At 35.1% G+C, this 23459-nt stretch overlaps 1 protein-coding gene across 4 annotated transcripts in view; it reads right to left on the bottom strand.

The window, feature by feature from the left end:
• Nucleotides 1-1502: 1502 nt before the first annotated feature.
• MOSPD2 (motile sperm domain containing 2) overlaps nucleotides 1503-23459 on the bottom strand; it is a 32350-nt gene continuing 10393 nt past the window's right edge. For all 4 annotated transcript variants that reach the window (XM_059839799.1, XM_059839800.1, XM_059839801.1 and 1 more), the window contains 11 exons: nucleotides 22139-22293; nucleotides 19698-19758; nucleotides 18444-18482; nucleotides 17371-17495; nucleotides 12131-12301; nucleotides 9855-9967; nucleotides 6495-6591; nucleotides 5652-5748; nucleotides 4858-4987; nucleotides 3610-3712; nucleotides 1503-2886 (listed from right to left, as the gene is read on the bottom strand). In XM_059839799.1, coding sequence (XP_059695782.1) covers nucleotides 2740-2886; nucleotides 3610-3712; nucleotides 4858-4987; nucleotides 5652-5748; nucleotides 6495-6591; nucleotides 9855-9967; nucleotides 12131-12301; nucleotides 17371-17495; nucleotides 18444-18482; nucleotides 19698-19758; nucleotides 22139-22293 — 1238 coding nt within the window. In that variant the 3' untranslated portion in view covers nucleotides 1503-2739. The remainder of the gene's footprint in view (nucleotides 2887-3609; nucleotides 3713-4857; nucleotides 4988-5651; nucleotides 5749-6494; nucleotides 6592-9854; nucleotides 9968-12130; nucleotides 12302-17370; nucleotides 17496-18443; nucleotides 18483-19697; nucleotides 19759-22138; nucleotides 22294-23459) is intronic.

Below are 23459 nucleotides of genomic sequence, written 5' to 3'. Positions count from 1 at the left end.
TGTTGTTTTCTTTTACAAAATGTCTGATCTTTTACACAGGAAAGTAGAACAATGAAGCTCAGAAGAGGGTACCAAAATTCCTTGCTAGGAAAAAGACTTTCTGTTCTTTTGGAGCAAAAACTGCTAATTTTTAGGATTACAATCTTTGTTGTCTCTTAATTGTCTGTAAAAGCCGAAAATAACTGTGAATCTACAAATGAAGGAAAGGAAAACTAAATCTTAGATCTTGATAGTTCATGTCATCAAATCTTATTTTGTGAATTGTCTAGGTTCTAAAATGACCCAGTTTTATAAACTGAGTTTCCCATAGTGTGAAAAAAATTTTTTTTTCTTTTGTTTCTTCTCTTGATTTTGGGTCTCAAATCATGTTACTCTGTACCTTCAGTGTGTGTTAAGCACAAAACCTTCCAAAGTGAGACCCATTTCCAAGGACTGTCACACAAAATCTGAAACTACTAACAACTGAAAGCTTTGCAAATACTGGGAAAATACTCGGTGATGATAGAAAGAATGATGTTCTCAAAGAAGAAAAATACAAATTGACTATTGTCCATTTCAGGTTAAAAACCCCTATGGTCACTTTGTGTGGACTTGCATCCCTTGTGCCATGGTACCACTGACATGCCAGTACCATGTCCATGTGATTATGTCAGGCATTCTGTTCAAGAAGCCATTGTCACCTATTTCACATTTGTCTGACAAGTACCACCACAACTTCTGTTCCCAATAGACTATGGGTCATCACCATACTTACCCCTCCCACATGAAGTATCTGCAGAATAACAAGAAAGCAAAAACCTCAGGAGATGAAGGTATTTTTAAAAGACTAAACATTCAAGACTATGTATTTCATCATATTTATTTTTTAACTGTGTTTTTCTAAAATATATTAAAATAGAAAAGATGTTCATCTGATTCATACAAAGAAAATACCAATAATAAAATAAGTAATAAAATACTGAAAATATATGAAAGCACCAAAACATTAAAATATTCATATTGGCAAAGACTCTAAGAATATATTTCTGGCAATTATACAGTAAAGTGCTATTCAATCCACCCAAATTAAGGAATTGGAATTTTAATAGCATGGTTATTGTTATCTTAAGGTTACAAATTACTTTGTTACTTTTCTCACTAAGACAACAACCTATTTCTTGTAAGCAAAGCATTTGAATTGCATGCACATAAAAAAGAACCCAAGTAACAGCTTCATTATAAGCAGTTAACAATATTAATTGCCAAATCATTAGGAATACAAAATACTGAGAAACAAAACAGGCAGAAATGAGATTAGTGAAAAATAAAGAAAAAGCAGATGTGGTAAACCATAGTATAAATTAAAAGAGGACAGAAGGCTATGCAGCAAACATTTACGCAGCCTTGCTTTGTACATGGCATTTTTTTTAGTAATCATATTGCTGGCTTTATTAGTTAATCTGTTTATTATTTTAAACTGCCCTTTTCTATTTTCTAGAAATGATACGACATCACCAACACACTGTAAGCAAAAAGACAGAAGCAGAGTATGACCTTTATTTTTCCTTAACAATCACTTCTCATCTATTGAAGTCAGCAGACAAAACCAAATCAGTTACAAAGCCAGTCTGTAGCAAAAATTAATTCAAGTAACATAATTCTCTTAAATCTCCTAGAGTGAAAATTTTAAAAGTATGAAAGATACTATCAGTCTCCTTTTAAGTTTTCATTATTTTAATATACATATTTACAGCAATGAGTACAAAGAATCCTTGTTAGCAAAGTTCTTTCTAGCTTCATGCACCATTTCCACAACAACATCTGTGAAATGGCAGATATAATACTTTTATGTTGCCTTCAAGTGTATTTAATCTTCCTGATTTGACTTGCTTTTCATGATTTCATATGTCATTTAACCATATTGCACAGCTCAGAGTAAGTTCTTACACTGACTATTTAATAGCCTTTTTATGAACCAATAATAGGCCATCACAGTAAAGAAGTCAGCTCCCACACTCCTTCTGTAATTTCAATACAAGCTGCTTTCCAAAAAAAAAAAAAAAAAAGAGAATAGGAATAGTGTCTTGTCTTGTGCGTATGTTACTTGGTAAGAAATGTTTACAATAACTTTTCATTTAGAACAAGCACAAAAATAAGAAACTTAACCAATGAGAGCAATGAGTCTGAATTATCAAAATAATTACTAACAACAAATATCATCCTTTATGTGTATGTACATACACTGAGTATATAAAAAAATCCACCTGTACGAAATAATTTCTGTCAATTTTCCTGGATGAACAGATTAACCTTGGAATACACTAAGTTGACTGCTTGCATTTTCTATGGGAGTGATTCAGAATGAAAGAATAAATATGATGAAAAAAAATGAAATATTGTATTTAAAGTAGTTGAATAGAGGGAAAAAAAAGCACAACAGTCTTAAATAATGTTGTATTTGGTTTCCTCCTTCCAGTTCAGTAGCTTTTATTGAGTTGTACAGTGAAAAGAGGTCCTAGCTTTAACATCTTCCTCATGCCCTATTGTAAGTGTCAACTTAAACAATAATTTCAGTAATTTTGTTTGCTGGTCATTCATTTCTTCTATCTTTTTTTTTTTCCAGTAAACTGTTCCTTGTTCATTGCTGTAGGCTCACAAACCTCATTTTGGCAGTTCCAGAATCCAAGTGCAGCACTGCAATCTTCTTGACTCCAACGAGCCATGATAGGCAGCAGCACATCCAGGGCACAGCAATTCTTTTTAGCTTCTCTGGGCATATGCCAGGTAGAAGCAGAAGGCAGCAACAGTAACTGATAGCAGTGATAAAACAACTGACAGCTGCTGGAACCAGAGGCAGCGATTCATCTGCTCCTCAAGTCTTTTATTAATCTGCAGTAAATGAGTTAGCTGAAAATAGAACAGTTTCATTAAGTCAGAATTACTGCACTTGAAAGCACTTGGCAATTTTAAACAATTCTGGCAATAAGGAAGAGAAGAGAAAGAGAAGAAAGAGAAAGAGAAAGAGAAAGAGAAAGAGAAAGAGAAAGAGAAAGAGAAAGAGAAAGAGAAAGAGAAAGAGAAAGAGAAAGAGAAAGAGAAAGAGAAAGAGAAGAGAAGAGAAGAGAAGAGAAGAGAAGAGAAGAGAAGAGAAGAGAAGAGAAGAGAAGAGAAGAGAAGAGAAGAGAAGAGAAGAGAAGAGAAGAGAAGAGAAGTCAAGTCAGGTCTTCTCTCGGTCTCTCAGCAATACCTTTTCTATCACTACACACTTCAAGAATCTGTCCCACTAAAGGAGCTTCAAATCTTAAGTTATGGATAAACCACAAGGCCTGCATCAAGCAGGTGACATCTTTACACTCAGAAGCAAAAGATACCAGTGATGCTCATTGATATGTCAGATCTGTATATACACAAGAAGAATGAGCAAACTGCATTGAAAATTTAATGATTATTAAATTATTATCATTAAACAAAATAATTAAATCACTATCACTGATGTAGTTACCTTCAATTGCTGAGGCATTCAAATAGTATAATTCATAAAATACCAAAAAGGTTCAGTAAAAATTCTTTTTATCTCTACCATATTCTATAATTTGGCAGAATATTCAGCACAAAGGAATATGCTATTACCTGTATATGTAAATCTTCATTAGTTTTTGCTGGAATATTAAATGCATTGTCTTTTAATGTCAGAGAAGAGGGCTTACTACTTTCTACAACGTGACACCTGAGCCTGTAAAAAGGAAACAAGAACACACACCAAAAATGACAAATTTAATGCAACATTGTATATTTAGGAGTAAACAATCCATCTTAAGAGGATAGTCCCTACACTTTTAAAATTTAAGAGACAATAATTATAATTACACTACGTTTAGTCTAGGTTTACCAAAAAGTAAAGGTCAGGTTTGTATTCGTGAGTAACTAATGTACAAAACACACTTGTAATCAAATAACCTCTCTCTATTGTTTCAGGGTCTGTCTTAAAAAAAAAACCCAAATAAATTGCACCACTTATGCAAGGAAGCTCAAGGCCACACACATGATGTAGATTTTAATCAAAAGGGAAGTAAGGGATAAGCCCTTGAAGCAAACACAGAACAAGATTTAGGCATCAAGACTCACAAAATACTTTTTCCACAGTAGTTTTGGCCAAGAGGGGGTAAAGAAGGCTCCAAAAAACCAACCCCACAAACCCACAGAAAAACCCCAGGAACAATCTATGGCAAAAAACCAGTCAAAACTGCAGGGAACTTTTCCTAGACATGTTCAGTGATACCACCCAATGTGACAGGATAAGAGAGAAGAGCATCAGGTGCATTTAAAAAAGTGTATGGGGAAATGTATTTTTCTAGTGATTTTTCTAGATTACATTTTCACCAATAAATATCAAAAATACACATATGAACATGTAATATGTTTTAGAGAAATTTTCTACAAAAAAATATTTCTGATATTTAATAGTAAAAAGGGAACATTTTGAATATGTTCTAGAAAATACTTGTGTTTACTATGTCTGCTTTCCTTAACTGCTTCCTTTCAGAAAACTCAAGTGACACATGCTTATTAAAAAACCAAAACCACTATTGTTCATGTGAATTGTCACATGCATTCATATTTTTTCCACTTAACTCTTAATCAGCATGAGAATACCAAGAAAAAGAGAAGAGCACGTCCAGAATACCACTTTATGCATTAAACCCACATCTAATCAGTTAAAACAAAGCAGAAGTCTCAGCAATGTATTTTGGTCAGTAACCACACAAGTGAATTTGGAGAATCCTTCATTGATTATGATTACACAAGTGTTATAAATCAGCTAATTAATAAAAGCTTAAAAATCCCCAAACCCTTATTACCAGAAAACCATATGCTTACCTATGTTCCATCACTTTGGTCCTAGGGACTTCTTTCCAAAACTGAGTCAGTTCTGGCACACCTGCTCCAGAAGACTGGTCCATTTCTGCTGCCATTATAAGGAAACGATCCTGCAAAGAAGCTGCAAAGCCTGCCCTCAAGGAAGATTAAAAAAAAAAAAAAAAAAAGCAACAGTGTGCTTAGATAAAACAACAATACTACAAGGAGGATAAAAGTATTTTGCACAAAACTGCCATAAAATGAGAACTTGCTTATTGCAGGACACCAGACATTGTCTTACTAGAAGTAAAAACTAGGAAATCATTCTCTATAGGTCAATAATTCTAATTACAGTTTTCCCAAAATTGTATATGTTATTTAACAGAACTAGTTTCATCTTAATAGCTCAAAGACAACCCAAAATTTTGTAAAGAACGTATTCTCCAGCAAATTCAGCTGTCCTTGCAACAATTTAGGAAACTGATTTACTGTAGATAAACTCCCACTCTAATAATGAACCAGTGAGACAGCTGCCACTCAGACTTTTTGTTTTTTAAGACAAGAAACAAAATGGGTTGCAGACAACAGCTGCTTATGCCTCAGTGAAGCAGGAAATCAGTACAAGCAGTTACTCAAATCCTTTCTGACATCCATGTTTTTCTAACAAATGGTACCATTCTCATACAAGAGTCAAGTAGACATGGGCATCAGTCAGTCCCACACACCAGCAAGCACACACAACCATCAGTGTCTAGAGCATGTCTAATACTACTTGCCCAGATTTCTTACAAGCTCTATTTTACAGTTGTACTTACCACCATGAAGAGAAACTATTATATCTAATGATGTGCCAGGTTCACAGCTGCTGTTACTGGGTTTAACCCTGTATTTTTCTGGTGCAGTTGTTCTCACCTATAAACAAGAAATATGAAGGATACAGTAAGTGCATGCAGAAACTACGACTGCTTCATAATTTCTCTCATTCTGTAATAACTAAATCCCCAAAAGCTTGACTATTAGGACAAATCTCCAAAATACATCATTTTGTAGGCATAATAGGACTCTTGCATATTCCTTTTTCTTCCATGTCAATTGCATTTATCCTCTGTTTTCTTGCATTTGCTATTTTTCCTTTGCATACATATTTAAAACCAGCCAAGAACATGTAATATAAATATGAAAATATGATCACTTTAAGTTATTTTAATGTGCAGAGAATGCAAAACATGGGAAAAATCCACAAAGACGCAAATAAACTCCATCTTTCTGAAGCAAATATAACTACTAATTCCTTTGGTGGTGACATTTGCAGATGGATCTGCATCATTTTGGAGTATTTCTAACTTGTTTCCAGACAGTATTTTAAAAGAAACATTCTAAAAAGATGACTTCCCAAACAGTATTACTCTCACTAAAAAACCAACCATCACTTTAGCTCTTTTTTACTCAGTGCTCCAAAGATTTGTAATACTAATTACTCCCTTTGAGGCAGTACATTGTAGGCATAAATTCAGCCAGAAGATCTTTGATCTGCCTCAAACATCACTACACAACAAAAAATTTTGTCTGTAAAATGGATTTAATAGTATTCTTCCTCCTGACAGAAAACATGAAAAAGTTACACAGTTAGCAAACCAGGCCACACATAAAACACTTACTTTAAAAGCCACTACATTTTTAGTGACGTTTGTGAGAACTATCAAACATTTTTTCTCTCCAGTTTCTTTGGATCCAAAATACAGCTCTTCTGCTGGGCTAATAGAAAATTTAAAAAAATTTAGTTTCTTCAGATTATCTTTATAACAGATCATAGAAAAAACTTGACCACACCTCCAGGAAAATAAAATACTTTCTACCCTGCCATTACAGTCAGCATAAACAGATTTTCATCAAAAGAAGCTATGAAAATAAAAAGCAGAAATTTTGTAGTGAAGCTCAGGGTTGACTCATGACAAGTGGAAGTGGCTGCCTCAGCTGATAACTGCTCTTGACTTCTGCCATCTGTAACAGCAGGAACAGCCAACAGACACTCAGAGTCAGCTACTGCATCTTTGGGCAGTGTGCTAAGGGAAAGCATCGCTGACTTTAATTTATGCTCCTGTTAAGGAGTATAAGGTGTCACAGACAGGGAGGAATTTCAACCTCAAACATCCATCCTTGTCATGGATATAGTGCACACATAAGAGAAGGCAGATATCCACAACTGGCAATCATTTCAACCACAACAGCTGAATCCACTTGTACTTATGAGTCAGTCTTCACATATTTATGGTATCACATGCATAAATAAAGTTACTGCTTGTTTTTAATATTCTTGTGCAATTAAGAGAGTCATGCATGAGCTATTTTAAACCACATCAAACTAACACAACTCAATTATGATAAGCATTCAAATGAACACTAGTAGGTAAAAGGTAGGGCATGCTCATATAATACAAGTTGAAAAGAAACTTGAGTAGCGAGTGAAGAACTTTTCTTTCATTATGTCACATGAGGAGCACGCAAAGAACTGTCATTCTACTCCATATCACTGAACTGCATATACTTTTTCAAAACACGTGATTTTTTTCCCATGTCCTCTTTTTGGAATGCCAATTTCATGTTAGTTTGACCTCCTCCTCAAAAGACTTCCTTTTATGGTACCAATCCTTCTTCTCCTACTTAAACCAGGGTATGAGCTGAGAAGAAAAGCCCTTGGTGCTGCAGGGAAGTGGGAATGCCCCTGCCAGAAGCAGGTTCCAGGGGTGACTGTGATGTTGGGGTGCTGATGTTTTACAGTGCATTAGTCAGTCCACATGACAAGACTACCGCTTTTGTGGTGGGGATAAGGAAGTGTGCCTAATAAGGTAGAAACCAGAAAATAGATAGGTTTAAAACTGCTTTATTGGGTAATTCCCTCCTCCTCTCAGTATTCTTTCAATTCCAAATTGTCAATTAAGTAACCAGTGCTAGGGAAGGGAAGGATTGTAGCTATCTTAATACTGTACTACTGCAGCTGTGTGCAACAGCGATTGCAAGATAAACCATAAATGAAACAAGATAATAATCAGCCTCAAAATAAGCCACAAACATGATCAAGAGAAGGAACCTGATCTTTCTTGTTCTACCAATTATGGTCTTTGAGCAAAGGAGAAAAAAAAAACCAAAACCCAAAAAACTTGGGGACCATGGCTCTATCGCTCTTGTTAGTGAAAGCCAGTTCCACAGCATTGGGGGTAGGTGGCATGTAGCTATTAGGAGGGTGGATTGTTTAAACAAACACCCAAGCTTTTTAACTTTCACAGATGCAGGAATTTCCTTACTGTGATGTATGTGACATAACCAGCCTGTACTAGAAATTCTTGTACCACAACACACCATGAGCTGCTCCTCTGCCAGACAGTACAAGGAAGCTGCTGCTTTTTGTCTGACCAAACAAATTCATTTATTGAGAAGGAAAGTCAGAGGCAGCCTTTAACTGCAAGGCATACAAGGCAAATACAATTGTGGTCTAAATCAGGGAGACAGCTGACTCATAAGCATGACAAAAAATACAAGAAACAAAAGAGCACGAGGACCCAGCTTTGGTCCATGATTTTACGGAGCTGCAGTGCTGCAGTGCCTCAGCTGTGTGCTCAGGCTGCAGGCTGCTCCCTTCACAGGGCAATGCTGGGAGATGAGTAAGGATGCAAGTTAATCAGGGTGGTCTCTGTGACAGGTGCCTACAACTGGTTATGAATGGCACTATATATTATTGCCTCAATCACCTTCAGTAAAATGTCCAGAGCAACAGCTGCACTCAGGCTTTCACTTTAAAAAAAAACCAAACAGCAAGAACAATGGAGACACCAGTATTTTATTTTCCATGACAGCAAGACTATAAGTATTAACACCTCTACACTTGACTAACTTTACTCTTCCATGTGTTGCAGTCCATGTAAGTTACTTCTATTCAGTGACAGCTTGAAGTATTTTAAGAAAAACAAAGGAAGTTTCTGGGGGTGTTTCTGCTTGTTTGGATTTTTTTTTTCTTGTCTGCTTATGATTTGTGCTCCTTTTTTAATTAAAAAGTGGTTGGAATACACATGTAGCATTTGTGATTGTCACAGAAAATGTTCAACATTCTTTTATAATCACAGTTCTGCAGTCTACACCTTGGTCTTGCCATACAAGAAACTAAGGCTATACAGAGGAGGTTTTTAATTTCAAAATTAGGAAAAATTTACACATATAAAATAGATTTATGCTAATGAGCATGTCATTATTAAAATTCATTCCAAAACTAATTCATTACAGCACTTTAAAAGTTAGCTAAGAAATTACCTAAAAATTAGATATTTTCTTCATTCATCTAATAGCAAACTGAAAGTGAAAATAAAAGTTAACATCTAAATCAAATTCTAAGCAAGCATCTTAACCTAGAAGACAGTGAAAAGAAAAAGTGATATTGGCTAATTGATTTCTTTATTTTAGTTTAGTGATAAAAATAACTGTGAGATGTTACATCTTGGATGACAAAACCTTCTGGGTAGATATGTCATCATAGAGCCCTTTCCACACACAATAAATTGGACCCATGAATCAAGTTTAACTGCTGGAAACTATTACTGCAGACCTTTATACCACCATAAGGCAAAAGAATTCAAGCAAGATTTGACAGTGAAAATTCTTGAAAAAACACTGGTTTTTCTTGAAGCCAATGAAATCAAACAATGTCAAACTACTGCTCTCATTACAGATAAGGACTTAACTTAGTCAGATGGTTTCTCAATATAAACAAAACACTTCTACAATTCTATGGAATACACACCTATTTGTACAAAAAGTATACCAATCTTTGGTTACACCAGAAAATTCACTGAAAACTTGTAAAAAAAGAAAAACCTCTTTGAGCTTTGTAAAAATCCATCTTAAAAAGTTGTTAATAATTTGTTTTCCTCTAACAGTCTGAAAAAAAGTTTATTTTGAAAACCAGCTAGTTCAGTACTCAAGTGTCCAAGGCACATTATAAAAAGAAAATTTAAGAAAATTATTATTACCTGATATGTAATAAAGGTCCTTTAAAAGTGGTTAATGCTTTCTTTGCATTTTTTGGTTTGACCTCTGTTTTGTCAGTTTCCTCTGATTTGGAAATTTGTTCTACAGAATTCATCTGAGTAAAAATGATAGTTATAATGATTAACTAGAAACCTGGATTACATGTTACAGAATCATGCAGGCATTTCAAAGAATATGATGAGGCTTATTTCAACAGTTTACATATTACAGACCAAGCTTTATATATATTCGTTCCCTGAAGGTGCTTGAAGCCCACTGAATAAAATGATTTACTGTAGAAATTACATAACACAATAAATGTGTATGAAACAAAAATTTTGCTTTGTTTTTTTTCCATGTATTTTCCTTCTGGTCAAGTCTGTTTTTGAAAACTCCAGACATGCTAAGTTATAGCACATCAAAGATTATAAAGCACTGGTATTATTCATCCATTGCAAATTTAAAATTAAAACAGATTAAAACAATACAATCACTGTACCACTGTAACAGAAAACACAGTACCAATCCCACACTTCATTGCATTTCAGGGTAGCTAAACATATCTTCATTGCTCTTGGATGAAACTCTGAAGTATTGCAGAACATAAAAGAAATAATGTTGATTGAATCGGTGCTTTCAAAACTGCAGGAACATCTTAGATTCTGAGGGTTTTCTTCTATAACATTAGGAAAATACATGCAAAACAGGGCAGGTGCTGGGAGGGGGTACAGAAGACTGAAAGAATTAGGGACATCATGATTCCAGATCAGCTGGCTGAAGAGTTGGCTTAGTCTCATTTTTTTATTCCACTCTTAATATGGAGAAAACACAAGAAGAGAACTCAGTTCATGCAAGTTTGAAGTATGGGAATGAAAGGAATACAAAACTTTATATGAAATAGGCTGTATAGAAAGAACCCACAGGGGAACTTTTTTAATAATTATATAAAAGTGGTAGAAAAAGGTTAGTGTGTAAATACATTGCACTAGTTATATGTTGGGCTTTGTTTGACATAAAACTACCAGAAAAAATATTACTGTAGATTACAAAAGTGGAAGCACCTACAGGACAGGCACTTACTAATCAAGTTTATCCCTCATGATTCCCTGTACTGAAAAAAATTGAGTTACCTTGATTACACTGAATAAAAGTGAAAACAAGTAAAAAACCTAAAAAGTAAAACCTAAAAAAAGTAAAAAACCTAAAATACCTTGTGTAGAAAGATAAGTCACCCAAGCAAATTAAAAGCCAGCAAACAGTGTGGCTTATTAAGCACCAAAGGCAACTCACAGAGCAGAAATTCTCCATGTTTCTGTATGTGAGAATCAGAGCTTCTAAAATGTGCCCCAAGGAAAAAAAGCTACTGAGTCTAACTGTGGTTATGTAATGCTTCCTTTTGACCTCAAGGTCAGTGAAATTATCTTTTCTTTTTTTTTTAAAAAAGCTGGCCAAGTTGCAAATAACAGCTGGACTACTTAGTGAGCTGCACATTTCAAATTATTCTGAAAAACCTGTAACAGTAAATTAAACTGCATTCTACTCCACTAAACAGAAGTTTTGCAAGTAATATTCCAAAATTAATTATGGCAATAAAAATTTCAAAATTTTTTCTACTATTTTCAATAGCAATATCCCCAGTTAAAATTACTGCATATTCCTAAATATCACTTCATATGAACTTGTGCAAAACAATGTATTTATTTCTGGATAAACAACACTGCAGGAAGATTATGTTGCAAAACATGATTGATGGAGTAGGAATACAATCTCTCCTGAGAATAAATGAAAACATTTATATGTTGAGATTTTATCAATAATTTAAGAAAACAAAGTAACATCCAATAGTGCATAAATTTTTAACAAACTTTTTTCATGTACATACTGATTTAAGCATCAGAGAAAACTAGATCTTTTTCAAAATGATCACCACTAAATATCCCAAGATTAAAAAGAAACCTACTAGAAAGACAACCTTTGAAAACAAAACACAGAAACCTTTTTCCTTTTGCTGCACAATTCACTATATTCCAAGAGACAGACTAAATACTTGGTGCATATTTTATGCATTCTGAAGCATGAAACTTGTCTTAACAGACCAAGAGACAAGATTGAAACTGCAATTGAAATTTTTTAGTTTTCCTGTGGTTTTTTTTGCTAAATTAGAAGTCAGAAAAACTGGTAAAAACATAGAACACAAAGACAAGTAACCAAAATTATACACCTCTTGTCCCACTTTGTAACCATCCAGCTAGTCTTGCCTAAATCTTCACTTAGATACCTTTTTCTGATTAAGGTTTTGTGCTTCATTCAGCTCCCCAGGCTCCTTGGTGTCTGCATCTATCTCTTCTTTACTTTCATGCTCATCTTCACTTGTAATGGGCCCATTTTCACATAAAGGAGTTTGAAAATCATCATCAACCAATGGAGGATAACTGTACTTGAAAGAATCCTGAAAGATAAGGATTTATAAAAGATGAGCTATTCAAGAGGATTAGAAGTGTCTTCTCTAGGGTTTTTTAAATGGAAATGCTGTCTTTGTTTCTTGTTTCACATTACTTTTATGTTTCATTTATCCATTTCAAGTTGCACCCCTGCACAGAAGGCTGACACCAAGAATTTCTATTTTATCATCAACAGACAAATAAATACAGCCATCCAATGAAGCCAGTAAACTGTAACTTTTATTTATATTCACAGCAGAACTACAGAGGATGGTCTATCAAGGATCAGCATTCAGAGTCTAACTGCCAAAGTTCTCTTCTTAGTTCTCAAAAATGTGGTTTAAAACTTATGACAGCTATTTCTAAAAATATTTCAAAAGTGATGAAAAACATCAGTTGTTCCTTGTTAGTTTCCTAATGACCACTTTAAAAAAAGGAAATAAAGCCCAAAACCATAAAACAACCCCAAATAATCCCTTAAATTTAACATAATGTGTGTGTGGACCTTTCGCATATTCTGCAATTCAGACCTCTACTCTTTGGAATGCCAAATCAATTTAAAGACCATATTTAAGACATCTGAATAATGCAGCATCAGAATACTTAAGTTCTCAATGACTCTACAATAAAGGCACCTTTTCCATTGGAAGATCAGTAAAAACCAATTTTTGCTAACTGGAAATTTTCTCAACATTCTCCAAATTGTTTTATTACATTTAATGTTAGAGGCAGTGTTTGAACAGGGATCTCATCACCGTTCCTACTTCATTTTCAAGCAGTTTTAAGCATCAAGTAAACTGATATAGTCTGCCAGCTTTTCCAGTGGAGAAAAATAACATAGCTTTAACTCCTGTAAGGCAGAATGGACCAACAGCCCTGCTTCACAAATGATGCCTCCCTCAGCAGGGAGTTACAAAAAGGTGTTTCCAGAGAGCTCTCCAGAAGCAAGAACATCACATTATTCCTTGTTTTGAGAAAATATTAAGAAAGATTAAAAGGGAGAAGTCTTAGATGGACCTATTCAAAGAAAGCACAAACAAAAAAGTGTACTTCCTGCTCATCTATAATCAAGGTCTAAATCTCATCTACTCCTTTGTAGCAACAGTCAAAGACCTCTAGGTGAATGAAACAGGTAGTCACTGGCACAAACAATATCCTATTAAGGGCCAGAAGGACAAGCTTTATGTATCAATTACAGACTAAATCACTATTAAAAGAAAAGTCTCCAGTCCACAAGAAATATTACAGTAGTCTTTCAGAATACTGACATCCCACATTTGACAGAAATATCGAGCTTCCCCTTATCCAAACCAACAAAGCTTTGTCATTCCCTCCCAGCATAGGATGAAGGGCATGTAACCAAGTGACCTTAATAGAGGGAAATTAGTTTTGCTGCACACATTACTTGGCCTTGTTAATCCATGCTGCTGGATAGCTTCAAGAGCTGAGTTGTCCCACTGATGAGATTCTGTTCTAAGTTGCACACTTCCTAGTCACAGTGCCTAAGTTTCAGTGACATGAGTATATCTACTAACAGGGTAAAAACCTCTGCCAGGTAAACAAGACATTTATTCAATGCTGATACACCCATTCTATAAACTTATGGATCTTTTTTTATAGCAGATCTAGAGAATGCATGCTATTATTTTTGGCTGGTTTTGTAGAGGTGTTTTAATCATAGTAGTGACATATTCTAAGATTTCATGGCCACTGTGTGCATGTAGTCATATGCAAGCTTAGTCATGTCTTAACTTCAGGCCACTGACCTATATAAGGTACTTCCAAGAAAACCTGTGGGCTACCAATTTAGATACCCAGGTGAAAAGCACAGCAATTGCACACATTGTTCAATACTGGCACCAGTAGAGAGAATCTCGATCAATTCATCCTTGTTAAATCCATCTTCTGACAAAGAAAGACTGGGCAAAACAACAAATCAAAACCCTACTGTGTGTACATGTCTTGTATCAAAGTGTACATGGTATGTACTTCAGTCTTGCAGAAAATATTACTGAAGAGATAAATCTCCCTGCTCAGTCAGAAATGTGTATGCCTTAAGAACTGGACTGTTCCAACAGCTGGAAATGGCAGAATGTGTGATACAATAGATAGGAAATCCAGAAAGCACCGAGTTAGAATACATTTATTACTAAATGAAAAATATTACCAAGTGGCTCTTGAGCACCTAACCCTAATTTTCCAAGCTGGCTAGCATCAGCTTGCTCCCTGATCTGCCCTGGGCAATTTTGACAAGCTCTACCAAAATAAACCTGCTATAAAGCAAATGACCTCTGTGCACTGTGGACAAGAACAACTCAAAGCCACATATGTAATGTGGAGCATGTATGGATTAGCAATATTGTAACAGCCACAGCCAACACACTGATGAGGACTTGAATGGAACTTAGACCCAATTCATATTCTGAAATCTTGCAAAACCCAAGTTTCTATTTTACATAATTAGTTTTACTGCTTTTGGTACTTTGGAGACACCTTTGCCCACTAGTTGTCTAAAATAAAGCATGTAATGTTCCTCTTTCATAGCTGGCTGACAGTAAATCAAAGGATTTTAAAGCTATGCAAAGTTTCTGATTCATCTTTTGAGTGACCTGGAGACAGACTTAAAATACGCTTAAAGATAACTTCATTGAGACATTTAAGTTGGAGGCTTCCAACAGAGACAAAGAACAGTTCCCTTAGTTAAGCAAAGTAATCACTGACTCCAAGTTCAACACTATTAATTCTGCAGATTTTTTTTGTTACTTCCAGAACTAGTCTTTAAAAGTCTCTCTGAAATACAAAGAACATAAGTGCAGTGGAATCTAGGTATCTCCCCAAATTAACCTGCCAAATGATCTACTCCACTGGCTGGACTTAGCTCTTCAAAACTGGATCCTGGTAGCGGACACAGCAAAGGATGCACAGATATGCTGTGCTCTTCACTGGCATTAGGCTCATGGCAAATATGAAAATCTGTAACTAAATGTGTGGAAATCAAAGATGACAGAGAAAAATAAGAAAGAGGCAAAAAAAAAAAGTGCCTCACAAACAAAACCAAGCACTTGAGAGAAAAATGGAAGGAATCAATTTGTACAAGTCAGATACTGCATTTAAAAAAGCAACGCTTGACAATACTAATAATGGTGAATTGTACTCTAGCTAGCTGCCTCAAGAGAAGCCACGGTTAATCACATCAAGAAAAGTAAAATTCTGAGAAAGGACATTAAGTTGTCTGGTCAGTGAAAAACTCCCTGCTATCAGAGATGCAAAGATCCTGCTATACTGTATACACTAAAAAAGTCTTGGGAAGAAAGATTCAGAGCACAATTTTGGAGTCTCAGTATTTGCTAACAATTCCTCCAAATTACGACAGTTCTGAGGTTAACAGCTCAAAACACCCATCAAGTGAAACTCAGTAGTTTGACAAAGCATGTGCTGGTTCAAAATACAGGGCTCTTAATATGTAGAGATAAAGCTGTTTTTCTGAAATTGTTAAAACCCCTGGAGTTCTTGTCAGACAAGTTTACTACTATTCTACTACTTTATTTCTGCCACTGCAACTTCTTACCCCAGACAAATGATGTGGATAAGCTGCCTCCATAATTCTGAAACTTGTTAATATCCTCAGAAGATGGCAACATGGAGCCAGCTTGATCAACAATCACTAATCAGCAATCAGACCTTTCAGGCCCAAGGCAGGATTACAAACAACTCTAAGGCAGTGTGTTCCATCAGATGCTCCAGGAGGATATTTAGCAAAACCACAAGTTTTTTGTTTAAAGACATAATGAACTATTAGGTAAGATAGTCTAAAAAGCAGATGGGAGACACTCAGCTTTAATAAGGAAAAAAACTTGTCCCTCTATTGCAACAATAGGACAATACCAGAGGAGGCAGGTCCAGAACCACTGCTAAGCAACATTCAATCCCTTACTGAAGCTACTTCAGACATCATCAGCCCTTCCCTCAATGCTCACTCCTGCTGTGCAGTAATTTCTGCTTTCTTTCATATGAGAAAGCTCTTCTGTGAGACTGGGAGCTGGGGCAGCTATTTTCCATGGAGAAAAAGGGTATCTTTTCTGCAAGAGTCACAAGCACTTTTTAAAGTCATCCTAACCTCAGTCAAATGAAAATCAAAGTAACATTCTTTTATGTTCCCCAAACAAGTTTCTTATGTTCTGGGCACAATAACACTGCCCTGAATTCATATACAAAGGAACATGGCCTCCTCTACTACTGCTGAAACACAACCCTCCTTTTCTCCATATTGTTACTGCCATGATGCCAAAAGTACTTCAGAAAAGAAAAGGTGGAAAAAGAACCATGAAAAGTAACTCCCTTGCAGTGGGCTTATTATGCTACCATAAATGGCCTATCAATATTTTAAAGCATAATTTTTCTGCTAATTTATTTTAAAGGTTATGCAATACTGATCTACTAGCCTCGTGAAAAGTGAAACCTGTTGTGCAAGATGCTTCTGCTGTTCCACTCTTTAGATTGCACTAGAACTGGATTCTGGTTCTGTTAAACTGATGCTGCTTGTACCACTTTGGAGCTCTACTATACTCTTTGAAAAGAATCTTCTACAGCCGCGTCTTAAAATGCACCCCTAGAGATAGCAAAGGAAAAAGAGCTACAGTATAACTGTCTTTAAGGAATCATTGCTCTGGAGGAGGACTAGAACTCTCAGAGGACAATGAAACCTACTTTCTGTCCATAGAACTTGTTTCATAAACAAACACCATCTCTAATTCACCAGGGAGCAAAAATGTGCAAGTGACAATGACACTTAGATAATTTTTCTTGAAAGTCTGAAAAACTAAGTGGTTTTCAATGACTTATAAGGGGATGAATAATTCATAAAAAATAGTAGCAGTAGTTAAGAATGTATTTAAGGATGTAGATATCAAATTCTCATGAAATTCACCTATTTTATATTATTGTGATTTTGAAATTATCAATGGCAAAACAATTTCAAGAAATCTCCCATCTGTGAAGAGCCAGCCCTCAACCCCACAAAGGAATTTATATAGGTGTCTCAATCTATCACAACAGAAACGTGACATTTCATACTCACAGTTCCACCCATGTGAGGCGGCAGATACTCTCCACTGATGTATTCCTGCACGTCATTCTTGTTTGTGAACTTTAACATGCTTATCGCATCTGGGCCAAGCCAACCCTTCACGATTTTAAAAGCAGCTTTAAAAAACAAAACAAAAGGTATACATGAGTTAACAGGAAAGCAGTTTTGTTATTTTGTTTTTGTAGGTTTTTCCAGTGTATTGGTAGATCTTACATAAAACAAGTGAGTTACTTTCAGAGCAGGTTCTGCAATATCTTGAGGGATGTATCTATAATAATTGGAATGAGCAATGCAAGGGAAAAAAGGTATTATTTACAGAGAAAATGGACAGAGTATCTTTGATTTAATACCTGACAACTCTGCTGTCTTAGAATTTAGTCCTTGAAGGACTGAGCAGGTAAAACCCAAATGTGTTTCCAAATCTGAGTGAGGGAGGTTGGGAAAGATGTATACACTCTTCCTTGCTGAAATGTCTTGCTGATTTAAAGGATATTTGTTTAGATTTATGAAGCATTTACAAAGACCACTGTTATTTCAGTGACAGTAAAACACGAATATGCAGGAAAAGATAAAGCCAACATAAAAATATGTATTCATATGGCAACAACAGAGCAATAGCGTATTTATCCTGTGTATTATAGTTACAGCTAATTACTGAAGTACCCATATCAGAACAAATGTAACCACATCAGCACCCAGTGTCAGGCATCTATCCTAAACTGTGTATTCTAGTTTTGAGCTAGTTAAAAGTCACCATCACTGCTAATGACAGGATTCTTGAAAGGATTCTAGTTGGCAGCATTCAAGGAATGGATTATTTATCAATGTCTCCTAACCTTTGTAAACAACAGGATGAATATGGACTTCATGTGAAGTATGATCCAAAATACAATGATAGAAGGAAAAATAAAACCTTTAAACTGACAGATTTAAAGATGCATTTTTAACAAACTCCCTTATTCATCTGTATTTACACAGAGCAGAAAAATGCTTCTTATTTATGCTGCTAAATTTTAAAAGTTATCACAATCAGAAAAGAAAAAAAAAGCAGAAAAATAACTTACCATTCATTATCCATGGCATTTCAAATATTACTATCTTTGCTGAAAAGGAAAAAAAAATCTGAATACCAAGTGCTAGGTATTTCTCTATTTAAGAGCAAGTACAGCAATAATGTTCATGTAAAAATGCAAATATTCACTTTTACAAACCTTCATGTTCACCTCCCTGTAAAAGCAATTTTGTACAAACTAATTGCTATTTAGAAACATTAGCTGTTTGCTTGGAAACCAGGTAATAAAATTCCAAGCTTTACATTGTTTATGTACTTCCTGGGATATTACTTTTCTGATATTTTGTTACTAATAACTCATCTCACAAATAAGGCAAAGAGCTCAACCTGACCTAGAAAACCAGCTACTTAGAAGAAGAAAGTTTAACAAGTATTTTCAGTACTCCTTAGTTCACAAAGAAACAAATAAATCTTGTACATCTATTTTTTCCAAATATTCTTTATTTAACCATATAGGTTAGAAAACACTTAAGTGTCCCAGTTTTTTTATCTCTTGAATGTCAAAGTACAAAAAACAATGTTGCTCTTGCCTTTAAGATTGATATTTGATCAAAGCTTTGAACTTTGATCAGCAAGCCAAAATTTAATATTCAGATTTTAAGCAGTTGCTGTATGGAAACTCACCATTCACAGACACTTTCACCTAAAATTTACAACATATTTAATATGAGCTAGCATAAACTATGCAGTGTTTGCTTACGGATCAAAAAAATAGCAGGTAAGTACACAGAGTTTTCTAAGTGCGCACACAAAAATGCCTTTTCAGTATACATAATTTTCAGAATAAATCATTTTCATTTTCAGAATAAACCATTGCTCCCCATAAATTTCTAGAGCCATTCATTCTTTGACAACTCAAGACTCCTAAAGGATACAAACTATCATCAAATTTTGTAAAACTTCTACACAAGTAACAAGCAAAGGAAAACAGGTCAATTCCTTTCTATTATGTGCTTATAATAGTTCTTACTAGGCATAAACATAGCAAGAACTATTGCTTAGTAATAGTAATAAACATTATTACTTCACAAAAAGAGTTGATTTTTGATGAAAGTAAAGTTTATTCACAAAACAAAGTTGCATTGATTTCAGGACAAGAATATCCTAACACTAACATTCACATTTCATGAAGTTACCCCAGAAGGCACATAGAAAAAAAACCCAATCTTCCCCAGCTTCTATCATATTATGAAATGCTCTTGTTACACCAGTCTACAATGCTTAATACTTAACATACAATACTTACTGAGGAAGTTTGGGTAATAATCTGTAAAACAGTTGACAATAAACCGGACAAAATCCAAGTCCTAAAAAAAAAAAAAAAAAAAAACAAAAACCAAAAACAAAGCCACACCATAAATGCAAAGTAAGCCAAAACATTAAAAGTGCAGGCTTAGTTAAGGCATTTAATGAAAAGCACAAAACAGATATATTGTAGTCAACTATGATCAAATTTCACATACACTACAAATATCCTCAAAGCACAATGCAAGGCTTTTTCCTCCATCAAACTGCTGCAGGATTGTGGTCACACTTCCCCTGATTATCAGAGAAAGAAGTCAATAGACCTCTCATCACTGCAAGAACTAAGATCTAAACTACCGCTGAGTATCAACAGGACTTAAAATGTGCAGGAAAGATACAGGAAAAAGAAACCTTTAGTACTAGAGAAGCTTGACAGGTGGAAGAATACTCAATATACTGAAATTTCCCTTCAGTAATTATCCTACATACAGTTCAATATACTACTGCACTCAGTACTATATTTCCAAAGGAAAAAAAATAGCTTTCCTTTGAAGAGAATTCTTGTGTTTAGTATTAGTTGGTGGCATGCAGAGAAACTGTGGGCAGAGACAGTGCTCAAAAGAGCTGCTTCTATACCACCCATTTTCAGGATGCTTCTATCCAATGAGCAACTATACAGAAATAGTACAGTCAGTCTCCTTTGCAAAATCCAGGTATGATGGAACTGTATCACACAGTAGAGGGCAAGGAAGGGTTTTTACGAAACAGGTATAGAAATAAAGTAAGAGATACCTTGCCACAATAAGGTACTTAGGTGGGAAGCTTGCTATGAATACTTTTCCCAGTCCTTTAAACAGAAATGACCACTACTACTAATTTCAGAAATAGTACAGAGTGTTTCTGGCTGAGGATCCAAAGCCTCAGCCAGTAACAACAATGGGGAAGGAGCTCCCAGGGTGACGTAAACACACTACCAAAACATTTGTAGAGAGATTAAAAAAAAAAAAACAAGAAAACCCCACTGTGTAAAGGGACTACCCACAACCTGAAAGCTTTTTAAGTGGTTTCAGCAACTAGAAAGTAACTTGATATCTTTACAGGCAGAAGGTGGCCTCTAATAGAAGCATTCATCTCAACTGTCTATTGCTTGTACCAAGTGCAATATTTTTCATTTACAAACACACTGATAGATTAGAATCTCCATTAATCAGGATGCTGCTCTCTATTCTGCTGCCTATCCAAAAGCAGCACTATCAGATAACAGAGGGAGAGCTCCATTATTTTGCTGAAAGTCTGGAATTAGAAGTGCAGATTTTACAGACTATTCAATAACTGCATCTATTCCAGTTACCTGAACTGGTAAAACAAGCCATGAGCTACCAGAATTATCTCCTGCATACTAGATATAAAAGTGATACAGTAGATGTCCATAGTAACAGAACATACAAATGAGGCATGCTCTGGAAAGAGAGCTCATAGTTCATAGATTTCTGTTAGGATAGATTCATCAATTACTCCACATGGATACAAATAGCCATTAAAAATATACTGAGATAAACTAACTATAAAGCAAGACTGTACAATGGGACAGTTACAGACAGCACTTGCTGAGATTCTCTCTCTGGGAGTCTCAAAGACACGGGGAAAAAGCTGCTTCAGAATATAGTCCATAAAACCCAAACCAAATTAATCTTTCACATCAAGGAAATTATTACAATCCTTTACTCCTGCTATGTAAAACTGTGGTTCCAGTAGGAGCATGAACAGACAGCTCTCACTGTACAGGTAAGAGCACCAACCTTGCAAAACAGAATCACACTACGTTTATTTGTCAAATTACCTCTCCATAAGCTGGTGGCCCTGTACTGCACAGCTGCAAGGTCCCAATGTAACATTAACAATCTTGCCTATGCCAGATATAGACAAGCTTTTGAAGTTGGGTTTGAGGATGGGGTTTTTTTGCTTACATTAGTTCTTGCCATACCACCACCACCACAAAAAAAAAAAAAAAAAAAAAAGCACAAAGATACAAGTTCCAGCCATTCCTGTAATAACCGGACAGCATGGCACTCTGTAAGAAAAATGTAATTATTCTACAGAAATACTTTTTTTTTAACCTATAGACAATCTGTGATATTTTTAGTTACTAGATTAAACCTATAAATATGTACTGATTGGCAAGATCTCAACCTTGCAACCTAAACCCGCTCAGCCATCAAACTAAAAACAAGTTTTCAGCATATTGCAGAAGACAAAATTTAATATGTAACAAAATATTTTGGAAACTGCTCATGTCATGGGAAAAAGCTCTACCATATCACTTATCTCAACGACTGTTAAGTTATTTAAATGTCAAGGACTGCACAGTGACTTCCTTTTTTCTTGTAACAAAAGGTTAAATAATTCCAAAAGTAATCAAGACAAGACAGTAAAAATACTTACTATGTGACTGATTCCAGTTTCAGCCATGTCAAATACCACTGTCAAGGGCTTTCCATGATCTCTCTTGGCATAATGTTCTAACCAAAAAGCCACCAGTTTCTTTTTGTCAAGTTGCTGTTTAGGATCTCTTGTATGATGCTTCACTTTGAACCAAACTTGGACAAAAACACACACAAAAGTTGAAGGAACCATCCAAGCAAACAGAAAATATCATGCAAGTAACTATAGAGGATGCACAGAAATGTATTAACACCTCTGAGTTTGTATTTTATATTTGTCCTGATTTTGTGACCACTGAAGAGCCAGAAAAACTGCACACCTCTTCACGTGCCCAAAATCTCTCACTTTTTTTACTATAATTTTTTAGAAATTGAAATTATACCTCAGAAGAAACAATAAAGTGAAAAAGCACTTTTTGTGTATTTAAAGACTATTTACCTAGATTAGTATTTCATAATTTAAAATTAAATCACATGGTCTTCAGACAATACTATGTTCAGCACATATTCTAAGTATTGCTGTAAAATTAATGTTTCCTTTTTTTCTTAGGTTTACTACAGCACTGCAGTTGATGTGTTTTGAAAAACTATTTATACATGCATTAAGAATTATATAAAAAGCAATAGATCTTTCTAAAATAAAATTAAAAATTCCAGGAGGTGACCAACACTGTAGAAATGAAAGCCTTGTATATATTCTTCTAGAATAAAGAAATGAGTCATTCAGAGACTTGCTTTTCCATGGGGAAAAAAAAAAAAACAAAAACCAAAACCCCACAAGCATAATTCAAAATAAAGACTTGATAAAAATGTCTGAATCCAAGTTAGTGATTATACAATAAGTGAGAAAATAAATATAAATATTCAGGGCAATAACATGAAGGGTAGCTTCCATTTTTACTACCTTTACAGTATCTAAGTTATACAACTTATATGAAAATAACTTTAGATATGCTCACTATTCTTCTCCCTGAAATCTGGAAAGCTGTAGTAAAAACCAGATTTCTTCTCCATGTCTTTTACTTCCAGTTGCAAAACTAAAGTAAAATGCAACTTGTTTCATGTGAAGAAACAAATGTTTTTAAATATAGTGTGTTAGCTAGACTGTATTTCAAGATTAAGAGAAATCCCTATTCAAACAGAACATCCAATAAACTATTATATTCTTGTTTAAGACAGTGGTCACATCACCAAGCCTGTCAGAGTCAGGCCCATGGTGTGACTCTGAGGCTGCCCTGTGCAGGGTCAGGAGTGGGACTCCATCACCCGCTGGGTCCCTTGCAATTCAGTGGATTCTATGATAAATACAAACTTTATAACTC

This window comes from Haemorhous mexicanus, chromosome 2 (genome assembly GCF_027477595.1).
Source record: "Haemorhous mexicanus isolate bHaeMex1 chromosome 2, bHaeMex1.pri, whole genome shotgun sequence".
NCBI classification, from domain to species: Eukaryota; Metazoa; Chordata; class Aves; order Passeriformes; family Fringillidae; genus Haemorhous; species Haemorhous mexicanus.
Note: the sequence above shows the minus strand (reverse complement) of the source record. Positions and strands in the feature narration are given on the sequence as shown.